The sequence below is a fragment of the Toxorhynchites rutilus genome, chromosome 3, assembly GCF_029784135.1.
Source record: "Toxorhynchites rutilus septentrionalis strain SRP chromosome 3, ASM2978413v1, whole genome shotgun sequence".
In the NCBI taxonomy this organism is placed as follows: Eukaryota; Metazoa; Arthropoda; class Insecta; order Diptera; family Culicidae; genus Toxorhynchites; species Toxorhynchites rutilus.
Window position 1 is genome coordinate 99266866 of NC_073746.1, and position 17458 is coordinate 99284323.

Here is a 17458-nt window from a genome sequence, read left to right on the forward strand (position 1 = left end):
ATGACGATGACCTCTAAGCAAAAACAAGAGGTAATTCGAGAAGAGCGAATTAAATCCGTAACGCTTATCACTACTTTCTATGAGAGTGTCTTTCTCGACGGTATGATGGCGAGATACTACCCCAAGTTGCAAGTCCTCCTTCGTGTTACTGCACGCCTTTTGCGTTTTCGTCATTCGGAAAGATGTGAGCGCTTACTTCCAGCGGAACTCGATCGAGCACTCTCAGTTTATTTGCGCCATGTTCAGAATACGCATTTCAGTGAGGAAATTCAACGTTTGGAGAAGAATAAGAATGTTCCTCTAAATAGCACTCTTCGACAGTTAGATCCCTTCGTCGATAAAGATGGAGTGCTCAGGGTGGGCGGAAGGCTCGAAAAATCTGGACTCTGCTACGACACCAAACACCAAATTTTACTTCCTAGAAATTGTCTCTGATACTGGTTGACGTTCACCATAGTCACCATCACTGCGGACCCCAAACATTACTCGCTGTGTCACGACGTCGTTTCTGGATAATTCGAGGAGCAAGCGTAGCAAGAAAGGCATATCGACAATGCATCACATGTGCTCGAGCAAAGCCATCCCCCATCACTCAAAAGATGGGTCAGCTACCTTCCGAACGAGAGGAGGCGATCTGGCGTAGTGGTAACATCCATGCCTCTCACGCTAAAGGTCACGAGTTCAATTCTCACTCCCGACATTCTTCCAAAAATGGAAGTAGAAGTGACGAACCAGCCAAATGAGTTGAAAGTCACTATAATACAGAAAAAAAAAAAAAAAAAAAAAAAAAACCTTCCGAACGAGTGCAACCAAGTCCACCGTTCCTGTATACTGGTGTTGATTATGCTGGACCAGTCAACATCGAAGGGCGACGCACGCGAGGGGCAGTGGTGAGCAAGGGATACATTGCCCTATTCGTGTGTCTCTCCATAAAGGCGGTCCATCTGGAAGCTGTGTCGGAACTGAGTAGCGCTGCATTTCTAGCAGCATTCACTCGCTTTTCCAGTCGCTATGGTTTACCAGCGAAGCTATTTTCGGACAACGCGACTAACTTTCGAGGAGCTGCTAAGCAGCTGAAGGCGATCCATAAATTAATCAATTCTACCGATTACAACCAAGAGGTGACATATTTCTTAACCAACAAAGGTGTAGAGTGGTGTTTTATACCTTCACGATCCCCACATCACGGCGGCTTGTGGGAAGCTGCGATCAAAAGCGCTAAAACGTTTTTAGGAAAAACTACCAGCAACCATAATTTCACGTACGAGGAATTATCTACACTTCTCTCCCAGGTGGCCGCCACAATGAATTCGCGGCCTATAACTCCATTATCAACCAATCCCAGCGATCCTCAACCTTTGACACCGGCACATATGCTCATCGGGAGACCACTCACTACGGTTCCAGAAGCCAATCTCTTGGAACGCAACATTTCTTCGATGTCCCGGTGGATCTATATCCAACGACTCGCACAGGAGTTCCGGTGTAGATGGCACGCAGAATATGTTCGAAACCTGCAGCGTTTAAGCAAGTGGCAACAACCATCGTCGAACATAAAGGTTGGTGATTTCGTGCTTTTAGTGGACGATAATGCGAAATCAAAGCAGTGGCCATTAGGATGGGTATTTGAGGTCTTTCCGGGCGATGATGGTTTGATCCGCGTAGTATCACTACAAACAGCAAACGGAACGACGCGTCGAGATGTGCGACGAATCCGTGTCCTGCCCATTGACGATGACGAGTTTGTACCAGGTAGATTGGGAGCAGAAATTCCCGAACGGAATTTGGTGGGCGGCATATGTCGGAGTGGAAATCGTGAACTTCCACCGATTACTCGCAACAGTACTAAACGCACACACAAAGCGTGATGAGGTTCTTTCTCCCGCGAATCTAATGGTCATATATACATACTCACAACCAAATTGTATGGAACAATTCAATAAATTTATATCTTGAAGATAAAACACACGTTTTTCATTTTTTACCCGCATTTCGCTTACGACAGCTAAATCTCCACGAGTCGAAGATTGATTCCAACAGGTATTCTATCTGTTCTTCCATTGTTCAGCAGACCGGACAGCGGAGACAGTTGATATTGTTCATTGTTGGGTTATTTATAGAACAGCAGCCCGTTGTTTCTTGCAGAGCAGAGCAGTTGTATGGATGAATCGATCTTTGTTCCACCGTGGATCGATCTCCATAGCTGATGATGGTTGCGTGGACATAGTTATTCTATAACAACACAAAGATGGTCACATTGAGGGCCCTGAGTTTGAACCCACGATTGATCGCTTAGTAAGCGAACGCGTAACCAAGTGGCTACGAAGACCCCCCTCCATTTTCTTAACATGTTCTTCTCGTCTTTGACTGTCTTCTTGCTCTTCCGAAGTTCCCGCTTCATTATTACCCAGTACTGCTCCACCGGGCGCAGCTCCGTACAGTTTTGCGGGTTCATGTCCTTTGGAACAAAATGGACAGAATTGGCCTCATACCACTCCAGAACACTTTTAGAATAGTGGTATGATGCCAAATCTGGCCAAAATGTGAGGCTCACTCCTCAGTCTGCAAGAGCAGATGGCCTGCCAAACGAGATATTTGGAGGCGAACTTCGACATTTTCTTCTTCTTAAATTTATCGTCCACATCGAACTTGCTCTTGCCGGTGAAAAACTCCAACCCCGGAATTTGCTTAAAATCGGCTTTTATATACGTTTCGTCGTCCATCACATAGCAGCCATATTTTGTCAGCATCTGCTCGTAAGGCTTCGGTGCCCGAGTTTTAGCCGTCGATTATTGCCGCTCATCGCGGTTCGGGAAGTTCTGTACCTTGTTTGTATGTAGTCCAGCTCTCTTATTTGCATTCTGGACGTAGCTCTGCGACATGCCGATCTTTTTAGCCAAATCACGGCTTGAGACGTTGGGATTTGCTTTAATCATCCGCTTCACCTTTCCCTCCGTCTTTTTGTTCTCCGGCCCCGGTTTTCTTCCAGCTCCTTTGCCGTGGTTCAACGTCAACCGCTCCTGGAACCGCTTCAACACGGTTGAATGGTGAATGTTCAACATTTTTCCCAACTGCCGGTGCGACAGGTCGGGAAATTCCAGGTGTTTGGAAAGAATTTGTTCTCTCGACTCGCGTTGGTTCACCTCCATTTTCGTTGAATCGAAAAACACGACTTCGAGTTTGACAGCATGTAGACAATACACATCAATGAGAAAGTGTGCAAAATTTGGTTGATTTTTACCCAATGGTAAAAAAGTTATGCCCTGTTGAATGTGTCGCAATAATTTCGTGTTCGCCCTTTACTCTTTCCATTGATCAGCAACGGTGGTTTATCGCTCCCGTCCATGTTGGTTGTGCTTTAAAGATGGGAATTCGCAGTTTCTGGACAAATTCGCAAGCCATATCCCGAAGAATAGAACCTGAGAGAGGTAAATTATTCTCTCTGGCTTGATAAGACAAAAATCCATTGGCCGCTCCAGCTTTTCGATTCCGATCAACCTTATATTCTTTTGGTCTAGATTCAATTTTCCATTCTGATTTCATTTTTAATTTAGTTTGAATAGTGTTGATACCGTACTTTGTGCAATACTGAAATTATTTGCATCTTCAGACCCCTTCCGTCCATACTTTTCGACCTGCTCTATGATGCTCAAACGTTGCGCAATGGTTAGTGTTTTAATTGTTCGCTTGAAAGATTTTTCGTGGTTTTCCATATTGGAAAAGAAATTGCTTGATGACACGAACACTCCGTCTTCACTTTTTTTTCGCACAAAAACATGTACGCGAAAATCAATCGAGTTAGGGAGGTGAAAATCCATGGAAAAATGAATCAAAACCCATCGAGTAAGGGAGGCATCGAGTTGAGGAGGTATCGAGTTATGGAGAGAAGAATGCTTGTAAAATCGAATGTAAAATCCATCGAGTATCGAGGTACAGAATATCGAGTTAGGGAGAGTTGACTATATATATATAGCTGTTACTATACGAAACTTAGAAACTCCAGGAGATGATCACCATCATCCTCTTGTAAGTATTTTTTTTTTATTTCTTCCTAAGTGAGTGTTAAAGTGAAAAAAGTAACATAACTCTCGCAACAAAAATCAGCTGCCCCGTAAGCAAAAGTAAAGCACGGAGGCAAGCGGCACAAAATACAACGTTCAGCAATTTTAAAAGCGAGCGAAACTAACAGCCACAAACCGCGAGGTGCAGTGCAGTGTGAGCGAATATCATAGCAGTGCATTCTTGTGTGTGCAAATTATAAGCAAGATTATCATTGGTAAAATGGATCAACGCGAATTTATGATTTCACTCGACCTTATGCCAGCACCAGAGCTGGACGGGAGAATAATTATTGAACAAGAACCTCAGGAGAACCCACAACAAGTCACAGTTGAAAGTTTGTTGGGTCATATAAAAACATTAACGAGCAATCAAAACGCTTTGATTGACGAACTCCATAGATTGCGATCGAAATCAGAAGATCCCTTCTTACAGTTCCGAACACCAGACCCGATTAAAAATCTGGCCACTTTTGCGGGTAACAAAAAAGAAACACATGCTTGGTTAGAAGATGCGGAGAATACACTCGCACTCTTCCAGTCATATAAAAATGAACCCATTTACAGCCAATTAGTGAGAGCTGTTAAAAATAAAATTATTGGCGATGCCAAAGAAATATTAATAGCGGCTGGCAACCCAAATCAGTGGGAACAAATCAAAGAAATAATCCTAAATTCTTATGGGGACAGAAGAGATCTTACATCTCATATTCAATCCCTTTTCTATGTTAACCAGGGAAAGAAGACTCTAACTGAGTTTTACAACCAAGTTAAGAAAATTGATACGTCAATTAAGGCGACAGCAGCTTTGATGGACGACTACAAATCATCCACTAAAGCTATAAATAGTTTAATAAGTCTTATGGCTTTAACAAGATTCATCGACGGGCTAAATGACGAGCTATCAATGCACGTTAGGAGTTATAGACCGCAATCCCTTGAGGACGCTTACTCCATAACTATGCAATATTCTAATGCAGCATATAGACAAAGACTCAACAAACAAACAATAGATCAAAAGACGACCAAAGCAAACAACTTTAAACCATCCGATAGCACCAACAAAAATTCCAACTTGAACCTCAACCCGTTCAATCAAAAACCAAACACTTTCAACAACGGTGGATCTTCGAATACGAAACCATCCTATCCAATTGCAAAGTCAAATGGGTCCGGTAGATTTAAGAATAGAGATCCGCTACCAGACGACGATGTTTCCATGAGAACAGCAAAATCTCGGACGGAGGTTAACAACCACGAAACTGGGCAAAGACAAAAAAGGGACGACGGCAAAAATTGTGGGGATGAACACGACACCTCCCAACAACTCGAAGAGTCAATCTTAAACTCGGAGGACGACGATTATTTTGTCGACGAGGAGCTAAATTTTCACGTGGTAGAACAAGCACAAAGAAAAATATGAAAAACGACAACAACTTCGTGCCATATATTACAATCCAAACTTCAAAGGGAGAAATGAAATTTTTGATCGACACAGGAGCGAACAAAAATTACATTTCGCCAGCCCACGTAAACGTAGAAAACTGCAAATCAGAGCCCTTATCTAAGGTAACCAACATAAAAGGAACACACACAATCGACAAATCAGCATCCTTCGATCCGTTTCGAATTAACAAAAAATTAAAATTTTTCATTTTTAAATTTCATAGCTATTTTGACGGTCTCATCGGTTACGAGTCGTTGAGAGATCTAAATGCCAAAATCGATGTAAGCAAAAATATCTTGAGAATAGGAAAGAAAACTTTTCAAATGAAAAAAAGATTTCCCGAAAAACAAATAATAAATTTAACTGAAAAAAAAGAACAATTTATCAAAATCAGAACCACCAATGACGGAGATTTCATCATAAGCAGCGAAAGAAATATGGGAAATTTTTCAATTCTACCAGGGATCTACCACAGTAGTAATAATACCGCTTTTGTTGCAGTAGAAAATCATGAGGAATCGCAAATCGAAATAAACATGAATGAATTTGAATCTGATAACGATGAATTTGTCACAGCCGAGAAACCCATAGAAAGCCCTAGAAATAAATTCAGCATCTTAGACGATTCGTTGAATCAACAAGAAAGAAAAGCTTTGGATGACATTATCGGCGAATATTCTGAAATTCTATATTCCGATGACCAGAAATTAACCTTTACACATCAAATCAAACACCGAATTAGAACTGTGGACAATATACCGATTCATTTCAGGTCATACCGTTATCCACAAATATTTGAAACAGAGGTACAAACTCAAATAAGAAAAATGTTGAAGGACGGGATTATTCAAGAATCCATATCGCCCTACACATCACCTGTATGGATAGTGCCTAAGAAAGCAGATCCATCAGGTGTGAAAAAGTTTCGACTCGTTATAGATTACAGAAAACTTAACGAGAAAACCATCTCTGATAAATATCCTATACCGGATATAACAGAAATTTTGGATAAATTAGGAAGAGCGACATACTTCTCGACACTAGATCAAGTTTCTGGATTTCACCAGATTCAGCTAGACGCAAAAGACGTCGAAAAAACAGCGTTCTCCGTGAGCTCGGGTAAATACGAATTCACAAGGATGCCTTTTGGACTCAAGAGCGCCCCTGCGACCTTTCAGAGGGTTATGGATGCCGTTCTTAGAGATCACATTGGTGTTTGTTGTCTTGTTTATATGGACGACATCATCATTTTTTCGAGTTCGTTTGAAGAGCACGTCAAAGACATATGTAAAATTCTTCGCAAGCTGAAGGAAGTTTGTTTGAAGATACAACTAGATAAATGCTATTTTTTCAGACGGGAAGTTCAATTCCTTGGACATACCGTGACCAAAGATGGCGTAAAGCCAAACAGCGACAAAATAGAGGTTATTCAAAATTGGCCTAAACCCAAAAACGAGAAGGAACTTAAGCAATTTCTCGGAACAATAGGTTACTATCGCCGTTTCATAAAAGACTTTGCCAAAATGGTGAAACCTTTAACGCAACTCTTGCGAAATGATACTTGCTTTGAATTTACTCCAGATAAAATTCAATGTTTTGAAAAATGCAAAGCACTTTTGACCATGGATCCAATACTTGCGTACCTAGATTTTACAAAAGAATTCATCCTTACCACAGATGCTAGTGACTTTGCAGTGGGAGCTGTATTATCACAGGGACAAATAGGGAAAGATCACCCGATTGCCTACGCTTCAAGAACTTTAAACAAATCGGAAGAAAATTATTGCACAACGGAAAAAGAATTATTAGCTATTATATGGGCTGTTAAACACTTCAGACCATACTTGTATGGAAGAAGATTTAAGCTTGTCACAGATCATCAACCATTAATATATTCGATGACAAGTGCAAACCAAAAAATTATTAGATGGAAACTAGTTTTAACTGAATTTGACTTTGAAATAATTTATAAACCTGGCAGAGAAAACGTCGTAGCCGACGCCCTGTCCAGAATAAAACCAGCAGAAATAAACTCCAATGACATACAGGAAAATCAAGACGAACGGCATGACAGTACATTCAGCAGACACCAGCAACGATCATTATATTTGGACAACAGAAAGACCAACAAATTCATTCAAAAACCAGATCATATTTTAAATTTCTCCTACAGACATAGAAGCTCACGAACAAATCTTCACAAAATACCACAGATTTATAATCTCAAAACCAAACTACACAGAACAAGACATAGTAACTATTTTTAAAGAAAAACTTAATCCAAACGGTATAAATTGCATCTATTGCCCTTTAATGCTAACACAATTAATTCAGGAAACATATCGCAAACATTTTTCTCATAACAAAATCTTCAAGCTCCTTATTTCACAGGTATTACTCCAGGACATAAGGCTACCAGAGGAACAGGACGAAATCGTGCGCAAAACTCACGACTATGCCCATAGAGGGATCAAAGAGAATAAAGCTCAAATCCTGTTAGAATTTTTCTTCCCCGAAATTGATAAAAAATTGAAAGTTTATATAAATAACTGTCCTACTTGCAAAAAATGTAAGTACGACAGAAAACCTCCGAAATTGGTTCAAAAAACTAACCCCGCAGAAAATACATTTGAAAGGATTCATATGGATATATTTTTTATGAGTGGAAGAAAAATGCTAACTATAGTAGACGCTTTTTCCAAATTTGCAAACGTGATCGCTCTTGAAACAAGGACTATCGTAGACCTTAAAAGGGCAATCACAGAGCACATCAGAATTTTCGGCAAACCAAAATCGATAACTTGCGATCAAGAACCAAGCTTGACATCGCTCGCCTTCATTGGATTCATGCAGGATTTGGATATTGAAATTCATTTTGCGAGTTCAAGTAACTCAAACGGAATAGTGGAACGATTCCACTCTACACTCATTGAACTATATAGAACTTTAAATTCGAAATACAAAGACATGGAATTCTTCGACAAAATTAACATTCTTGTGGATATTTATAATAACACAATTCACTCAGCGACCGGCTTTAAGCCAAAGCAAGTAGTCTTTAACCACCATAATGAAACAAGCGCGGAAGAAATTTTTCAAAATTACAGTAAAATTCAGTCTGCCATTAAGGTCCTAATGGAAAAACGCAGAAAGCAGATAGAAAATGAAAACAAGGTAAAAACCTTGCCAAAAACTTTAGAACCAGGAGAAAATGTATACGTAAAAGTTAATCAGAGAATAACAAAGGACAAAGACCCATTCAAGGTTTCAAAAGTCGTGGACGATAACGAATTGACATTTAAAGATACTTACGGAGTAAAAATTCATAAAAATAGGATCAAAAAATGATTTTTTTTCTTTTTCTTTTCGGTCTGTTTCAGGATCATTCCACTTACTTCAGCGACATTTTACCACGACGTATCGACAAATAACGGACTTTTGACCTTAAAATTAGACTCGGTTAAGATAAAATTAGGATACGACCGTATAATACATAAAATTAACCTAGATGAAATAGGACAAAATATAAACTATATCGAAAAATTAGCAAATAACCTTAATGTAACGGATCACTTACAACAAACAATCCAGTTTAAAATTAAAAAGGCTTATGAAAAGTTGACAGGATTTTACCCAAAACGTGCAAAAAGAGGACTTATTAATGCTTTAGGAAACGTGATAAAATTTATAGCAGGCAACCCCGACCAGGAAGACCTCGACTTAATCAATCAAAATTTAGAGATGCTTGAAACTAATAGCAACAAAATCATAGATAATCAAATAAAACAAGTAAAAATCAACAATGTACTTCAAGCTACTATTAATAAAGTCTCAAAAACCATAAGATCAATTAAGGAACATGTACAATCTCAAGACACGATAATTAGAAAAGACTTGGAACTCATAAATCTTATTTTGAATACTGATATCCTGATAAAAACCTTAGAAGACCTCGAAGAACAGATTGCCTTTTCAAAATCTAATAGCTTGAACAAAAACATTCTCAGTATGGCTGAAAAAGATTATATTTTGAAATTTTTAGAAAGCCAACATATTGCTATTAAATTTGAAGATGAAATTTATAAATTCGTAAGATCAGTTGTATCGCTACAAAATAATCACATAATCATTATAGTCAAACTCCCCATCATTGAACCGAACGAGTACTCATTGATGCAGTTAGAACCTGTCAACGTGAATGGAACCAGAATCGACACGAACATCCGCTATGTGGCCAAGTATCAGCAGTCATTATACGAGCAGAGTGAGAGGTGTTTCATTTGCGACAATAACTTGCCAGTGAACGACGGTTGCATCTCCAATATCCTGACAAATCAAAAAGCCAAGTGTCCGATGCATAAACAACCAGAACGTCCAATAATCAAGGAAATCAGTGTCGGAACAATTCTCATCGACACAAATAAAGCAGTCTACATTTTAGACTCATGTGGAGAATCACAAATCATTTCCGCTCCAACTATTATTGAAACAGGTAACTGCACAGTTACAGTGCAGAATGTAACCTTCAGAAGCAACTCTAAAACTATAAATAAATCTGAATATCTCACACCCATATTTGGGAAAGAGATAGAAACCATTAAACAAAAAACCAGACATCGAAGAAATACACCAGATGAATATCGAAAATTTGGAGGAAATTCAGAGACTTAAGCTTCACATGATCAGCTCTCAAACGCTCGGAGGACTAGCGATAGCCTCTACCATCCTGTCAATAGTAATCATCTTATGCATTCGCAGATACAAATCCCAAACTAGAAGTCAACCCCAACAGGATAAAAAAGAGGACATCGTCACCTCACAGATTACCAACAAGAAGTTCGACATCAACTCCCCGGAAAACAATCAGAAAGGAACAGTAACCGATATCCTGAAGGACGAGCCAACCTGCCTAACGAAATCCTTCCTTCCGGCACCCAGATTTGTCCTTACCAAGGGATCCAGAAAATCAACCGAGGACGCTTGACTCTTAGGGGGGAGACGTTATGAAAAGTCCCTCCCACACATTCATTTGAGCCCATAGTAAGAACATGCAACCGAGCCTGGCCCATTGCACGCGCGCCAGATTAACGATGATGCGCGCGAGAATTCGCCAGAAAGGAAAACAAGGTATCACCTTGCATAAGTACCAAGCCACCGGGAGGAACGCAGACTCAGCAGTCTGTAGTCTTTATAATGGGTTCGATGCTAAAATATAAGTTAGTTCTAAGTATGATGTTATAGCGATAAGTGAAATCGTGAATAAATTTATTTTTTATGCTTTCCCGTACGGAAGCTACATAACTTATATATATATATATATATATATATATATATATATATATATATATATATTTCTTCCAAATCGCAACACACTCTCTTTAAGAGCTCGCCATGGGTAGAATGATGGTTAGTAGTCGAAGGTAAGGCGGAAACACTCGTTTTATATTGTACAAAAAACACACGCTAAACAGAACAGTTTTTTGAGGGCAACAATATTCATCGATGTAGAGAAAGTTGATTAGAATTTGATACTTATCTAGTTTGCAAAGATATTCAAAATCAACAGCCCAACATAATCTTATGTCAGCATTTTAAAATATTTTCTTTCATAAATCTATATTTGTTACAGTCTGCTTAAAAATCAGTTGAAGCTAGAAACTAGAATGTGATAGTATATAAGTTGCAAATAAATGCTGTTTGATTAGGTTAATTGAAATTGCAATTAAATTAGTTGGCAAGAATTAGTGTTAAGGCTACTGCTACTTCTAGTATAGAAATTTACCGAGTCATAGCCATTTTAGTGATGCGGTATCGAATCTGGTACGGCTATAACAATTAACATCAAACGCGTATTTATTGAAACTTGTATTTTCAAGCTGGCGTAAATGACCTCTCAAGCTCTATTGATCCTATTTATGTCGTATTTATATGAATACAATCTGTATGCATGGCTCAATAAAAAATCATAAATTGTAAACTTTACTATTTAAAAAAAAGGAAAACGTAATAAAACATTTTAAACAGCCTTTTTTTCTTTAAACGGCCACCATTTTACCAAAAAACATGTTGTTGACTTGTCCAAGGTTCATGCGATAGCGGCATCTTTACTGATTTAGAATCTGTTCCATTTATTTGTTTGAGATAACCAGAAGGGCTGTAATCGTGAACGCATTGGCACAACTTTTTTTGAACCCCTTCACTTCACTTTTCCGTTCAATTTTTGTTTCATTGTTAAAAGATAGGCAAACAAATAATGGTATAATGGATAGTGAAAATATAATTTGTATTAATTTTCCCGAGCTCGAAAAAAACACCGAAATTCGTGCTTTTACACTAGAATACTCCCTTAATCCGCAAAATCTTTGAAAACCTAGAAATAAACCCATTTTTTTTTGTTCCTTTCCGGTATTTTTGTCCACTACAAATACACTAGGGTAGTTAAATAGAAAGACCTTGTCGGTTTTCAATCCGCTATGGCCATAGAGACATAAAGGAGATTGACTGTGTATGATTGAAACAAACGTAGGAATTTGTTGATTTTGCGCGCTATCAAATAGGTAACGGTGGTGGGGGAATAGATATGTAATCTTCTCGGGCTGCACTGTATCTAGCACGAGAAGAATATTCACGATACATAGTGCGTGTATCGGCAATAAGGACCTAGATTTCGTACTTTGTTTGCTCTCGCTAGAACAAGAATGAATCGTGAATCGCCCATCTTCAACTGCTTCTACAAAACCACGCAAGCGCATCGGCCCTTTTCATGACCACCGCAACTTTCGACTAGAGAGTTATTTTAAATTATTTCAAAAATATCGTGAACTAATATTGGAAGCAATCAAAAGAGAATTGATATTTTTTTTATTTTTTGCTAGAAGAGAGCTTCTGTGAATTTGGAAGCGTGTTCAGATTTATTGGTGTAATGATGATGATTTTTAAATCATAGAGGCTTCCTCAAACTCTTATAAATTCTCAGTTCATTCGTCTCTAGCCTTGAAAAAGTCCAATTTGGAAAACCATACTAAACAAATGGACTTGTGAAAGGCCATTTGGAATGTTTTGCTGCCTCTGCCATCTGGTCGCTAACTGGATGACCGATAAATAATGAATGACTTGTTTACATGGTTTTGGGACAAAGGGCGCTATATATTTTTTTATATTTTTTCTTGAAAGCTGAGGTTTTTACATGAGAGACGCAAGAATTACAAGTGTGATTTCTATCATTTTTGGTTTACGATTTTTCAAAGTTAACTGATGGTCCGAAAAATCAAATGTTCCTCTTTTATCCATGAATGACTTTTTTCAAGAAAGAAGTACCTTTCAAGATATCAAAATATCAAAAATATTGCGCTCTCGGTTCCGAAACTATGTAAACTATGAAAAGCGAAAATTTGGCAAAATTGGCTGTACATCATAGAAAGACGATTCTGTTGCTTCTGTTTGAAAAATTAGAAGAAATTATATTTTATATGTCTACTAGCTGACCCGGAAAACTTCGTCCCGCCTAAAACTTGATTTTTGTTATCAATACCTTCAAACATTCACGTTTTTTACTAAGCGCAAGTTCATGGGTCCAAGTCGCAGAACTGTTCTCTAGTTGATCTTCTAATCGACCCCGCTGAATTTACCTTTTACTATATAATTCCTAGTACTTCTACCAAAACTCATCATTATTATATCAGATTATTTTCAGACACAATTCTCGTTCAAGATTTTCCAACTACTTGCAAATAACATGTTTCTCTGATACATGGAAGAAATGTTTGATACAGAAAATATGATAGAATAAAGACAGCTCTAAATCGGACAATTCCTTCCTCGAGTTTTGCTCCTATCAACACATTCGGCAATCCATTTTTATTGGTATAGATAGAAAAAGATAAAGATATTTCGTTAGCGCAAACATCAAGTGGACTAACAACGCTTGTCATTATGTAATTGTTTTTTTTTTTTTAATATTTAAATCGTTTATTTTTACAGGCTCAGTTCCATAGGTTTAAAGGAGCCGAACTCCTTCCTGTATTGTTACTAGTATATATACATTTTTCCTTAATTCTAATGTTAATAATATAGGAAACCGATTACTCGCGGTCAACTCGAGTTTAGAAGGGTGACATATTTTCTTCAGGAAAAGGAGGGGATATGAGGATATGTTGACAATGATCACACTCACACTCTCAATCACACTCTCAATCACACTCATCACACTCAATTCTTAAACCTATCTTATATCTAATATGTATTTACATTTCATCTTATTCTTAAGAAGGGATCCGATCTCTCACAAAGGAAAAGGAAAAGGAAAAACTAAGGGTATAAGGACAATCACACACGAAGATCGATAGCTTTAAGGAATACATATATTTGGGACATGTAATCAAGGTCTAACCGAGCCAACACATCTCTCACCGGCACCATGGGCTGCCTTCCTCGGGCCCGAAGGGTGACTACTAAATTCGATCTGGCGACAAGATACAGCTCGCACGACCAAACAACGTGCTCGATGTCGTGGTAACCTTGGCCACAAACACAAAGATTGTTGTCGGCAAGATTAATACGAAAGAGTAGCGCATCTAACGAACAGTGATTGGACATGAGTCGGGAGAAGGTGCGAATAAAGTCCCGACACAAGTCCAGACTTTTGAACCATGGTTTGAGGCTAACCTTAGGGATAATCGAGTGGAGCCACCGGCCCAATTCATCTTCGTTCCATTTGCGTTGCCAGTTAACTATGGTATTTTTGCGGACTAAAGAATAAAATTCATTGAAGGCGATTTGACGCTGATAAATATCGCCTTCAATTGCACCTACCTTTGCTAATGAGTCAGCCCTCTCATTACCCGGAATTGAGCAATGTGAAGGGACCCAGACAAAGGTAATGACATAACAGCGTCTGGATAAAGCACTCAAAATTTCTCGTATTCTCTCAAGGAAGTACGGCGAGTGCTTTTCCGGCCTCACTGAACGGATAGCTTCGACAGAGCTAAGACTATCCGTTACAATGTAATAGTGTTCAACAGGTCGTGAGGCGACGCTGTCCAGCGCCCAGTGTATCGCTGCCAATTCAGCAATATACACTGAGCAAGGATTCTGAAGACTGTGTGAGGTGCTAAAAAATTCGTTGAACATTCCAAATCCTGTGGACTCATTCATAGAGGACCCATCAGTAAAGTACATATTATCACAATTGATATCCCCATACTTTGCATCGAAGATCGTTGGAACGATCCTCGATCGAAGATAATCTGATGTTCCATGGATATCCTGCTTCATGGACAGATCAAAATGCACAGAGGAATTGATGTAGTCAGGAAAACAAACACGGTTGGGAATATACGAAGAAGGATTAACCTGCATGGAGACGAATTCATGATATGAGCTCATGAATCCAGAATGAAAATTTAGCTCGATCAGCTGCTCAAAATTTCCGATCACCAATGGGTTCATAACCTTACACCGGATGAGGAACCGAAGAGATAATAAATTGAAGCGATCTTTTAGTGGGAGTAGGCCTGCCAAAACCTCGAGACTCATGGTATGCGTTGAGGGCATACATCCCAACGCGATACGGAGACAAAGATACTGAATTCGCTCGAGTTTAATGAGGTGTGTTTTGGCAGCTGATTGAAAACAGAAACTGCCATACTCCATCACTGAGAGAATTGTTGTTCGATACAACATTATAAGATCTTCGGGATGGGCTCCCCACCAGGTGCCGGTAATTGTACGGAGAAAGTTTATTCTTTGTTGACATTTTTTACTCAGATACCTAATATGGGCCCCCCAAGTACATTTGGAGTCGAACCAGACCCCAAGATACTTGAATGACATAGCATGAGTGATCGGTTTACCCAAAAGTTGAAGCTTTGGTTGCTGGTCTATGCTTCCTAGAAAAAACCAGCATCTCTGTTTTCTCCGTGGAGAATTCGATCCCTAGCCCAATGGCCCAGGTTGAAAAATTGTTCAAAGTATCTTGTAAGGGTCCTTGCAGGTCGGATTCGTTAGATCCTACGACAGACACCACTCCATCATCTGCAAGTTGTCTTAGGCTGCAATTTTGTGTAAGGCAATTGTCAATGTCGCTTACGTAGAAGTTGTACAAAAGGGGGCTTAAACATGAGCCCTGGGGGAGTCCCATGTAAGAGACCCGACTTACTGCCGAATCTCCGTGAGAAAAGTTCAAATGTTTCTCACAAAGCAAGTTATATAACATATTATTCAATAGAGGCGGCAGACCCCGAGATTGTAATTTGTCTGACAAAACCTCTATTGAAACAGAATCAAAGGCCCCCTTTATGTCCAAGAATACTGAAGTCATTTGTTTTTTTTCGGCGTAAGCCATTTGAATTTCTGAAGAAAGCAACGCAAGACAATCATTCGTCCCCTTGCCCCTGCGGAACCCATATTGTGTATCTGAGAGTAGGCCATTCGTTTCAACCCATCGATCAAGGCGAAACAAGATAATTTTCTCCAACAATTTCCGTATACAAGACAGCATTGCTATTGGGCGGTACGAATTGAAGTCGGACGCGGGTTTTCCGGGTTTTTGAATAGCTATAACTCGTACTTGTCTCCAATCATCTGGAACAATATTATGCTCCAGAAACCGATTGAATAAATTCAACAAGCGATGTTTCGCCACATCAGGGAGATTTTTCAGCAAGTTGAACTTAATTCTATCCGATCCCGGAGCAGAATTGTTACATGAAAGCAGAGCAAGAGAGAATTCTACCATCGAAAACTCGGAATCAAGATCGCACCTATCTTGTGGTATATCTCGAATGATTCTTTGCACTGGAGCGGAATCGGGACAAACCTTTCGTGCAAAATTAAAAATCCATCGATGTGAATATTCCTCGCTTTCATTGGATGAAGAGCGATTTCTCATGTTTCGAGCCACTTTCCATAATTTTTTCATTGACGTTTCTCGTGATAAACCTCCCACGAAATTTCGCCAATAAGCACGTTTTTTCCCTTTGATCAAGTTTTTAAATTGATTTTCAAGGTCCAAATACGTTTGAAAATTCTCAATGGTTCCACGTTTCCGAAAAGCTTTAAATGCATTCGATTTATCTCCATAAAGCTTGGAACACTGGCCATCCCACCATGGATTGGGAGGCCTTCGACGAATAGTGGAACCTGGGATGGGTTTCGTTTGAGCGCGAACCGCGCTGTCATAGATCAAACGAGAAATGAAGTTATACTCCTCCAATGGAGGCAAACCATCTCTGGAATTGATGGCTAGAGCAATCGCGTCCGCATATTTTTTCCAGTCAATGTGTCTTGTGAGGTCGTATGCCATGTTTATTGATTCAGATGAATTTAACCCATTGGTGATAGAAATTTTGATTGGCAAGTGGTCACTACCGTTGTGATCCTGGATTACATTCCACTTGCAATCTAACGATAGTGAATTCGAGCAAAGCGAGAAGTCAAGAGCACTTGGGTTAGCAGGAAGTTTAGGTACACGTGTTGTTTCCCCAGTGTTCAAAACGGTCATATTGAAGCTGTTACAAAGGTCATATATCAACGATGAACGATTATCGTCGTACGGTTCTCCCCAGGCAGTTCCGTGAGAGTTGAAGTCTCCCAAGATTAATCGTGGCTCAGGAAGGAGTGAGCACATGTCAACAAGTTGCTTGCGGCTAACCGCAGCTCTCGGAGGCCAATACAAGCTGACTATACAGAGGTCTTTGCCTCTGATGTTTGCATGACAAGCAACAGCTTCGATCCCTCCAATAGGTGGAAGGTCAATTCTAAAAAATGAGTGACACTTATTGATCCCCAATAGTACCCCTCCGTATCTGTCATCGCGGTCCAAGCGTATTATATTAAAATCGTGGAAAGAGAGATCATTTTGAGAAGAGAGCCAGGTTTCGGATAGAGCAAAAACATCACAATTGAGTTTATGAATTAGAAATTTTAATGTATCTAATTTAGGGATAAAACTACG

General features: G+C 39.4%; 1 protein-coding gene across 1 annotated transcript; it reads left to right on the plus strand.

Moving 5' to 3' along the window:
- Nucleotides 1-1868, plus strand: LOC129773347 (uncharacterized). The gene is made up of 2 exons (XM_055776947.1): nt 1-30; nt 936-1868. The coding sequence occupies exons 1-2, from the start codon at nt 1-3 to the stop codon at nt 1866-1868; spliced, it is 963 nt and encodes a 320-aa protein (XP_055632922.1).
- The last annotated feature ends 15590 nt before the right edge of the window (nt 1869-17458 follow it).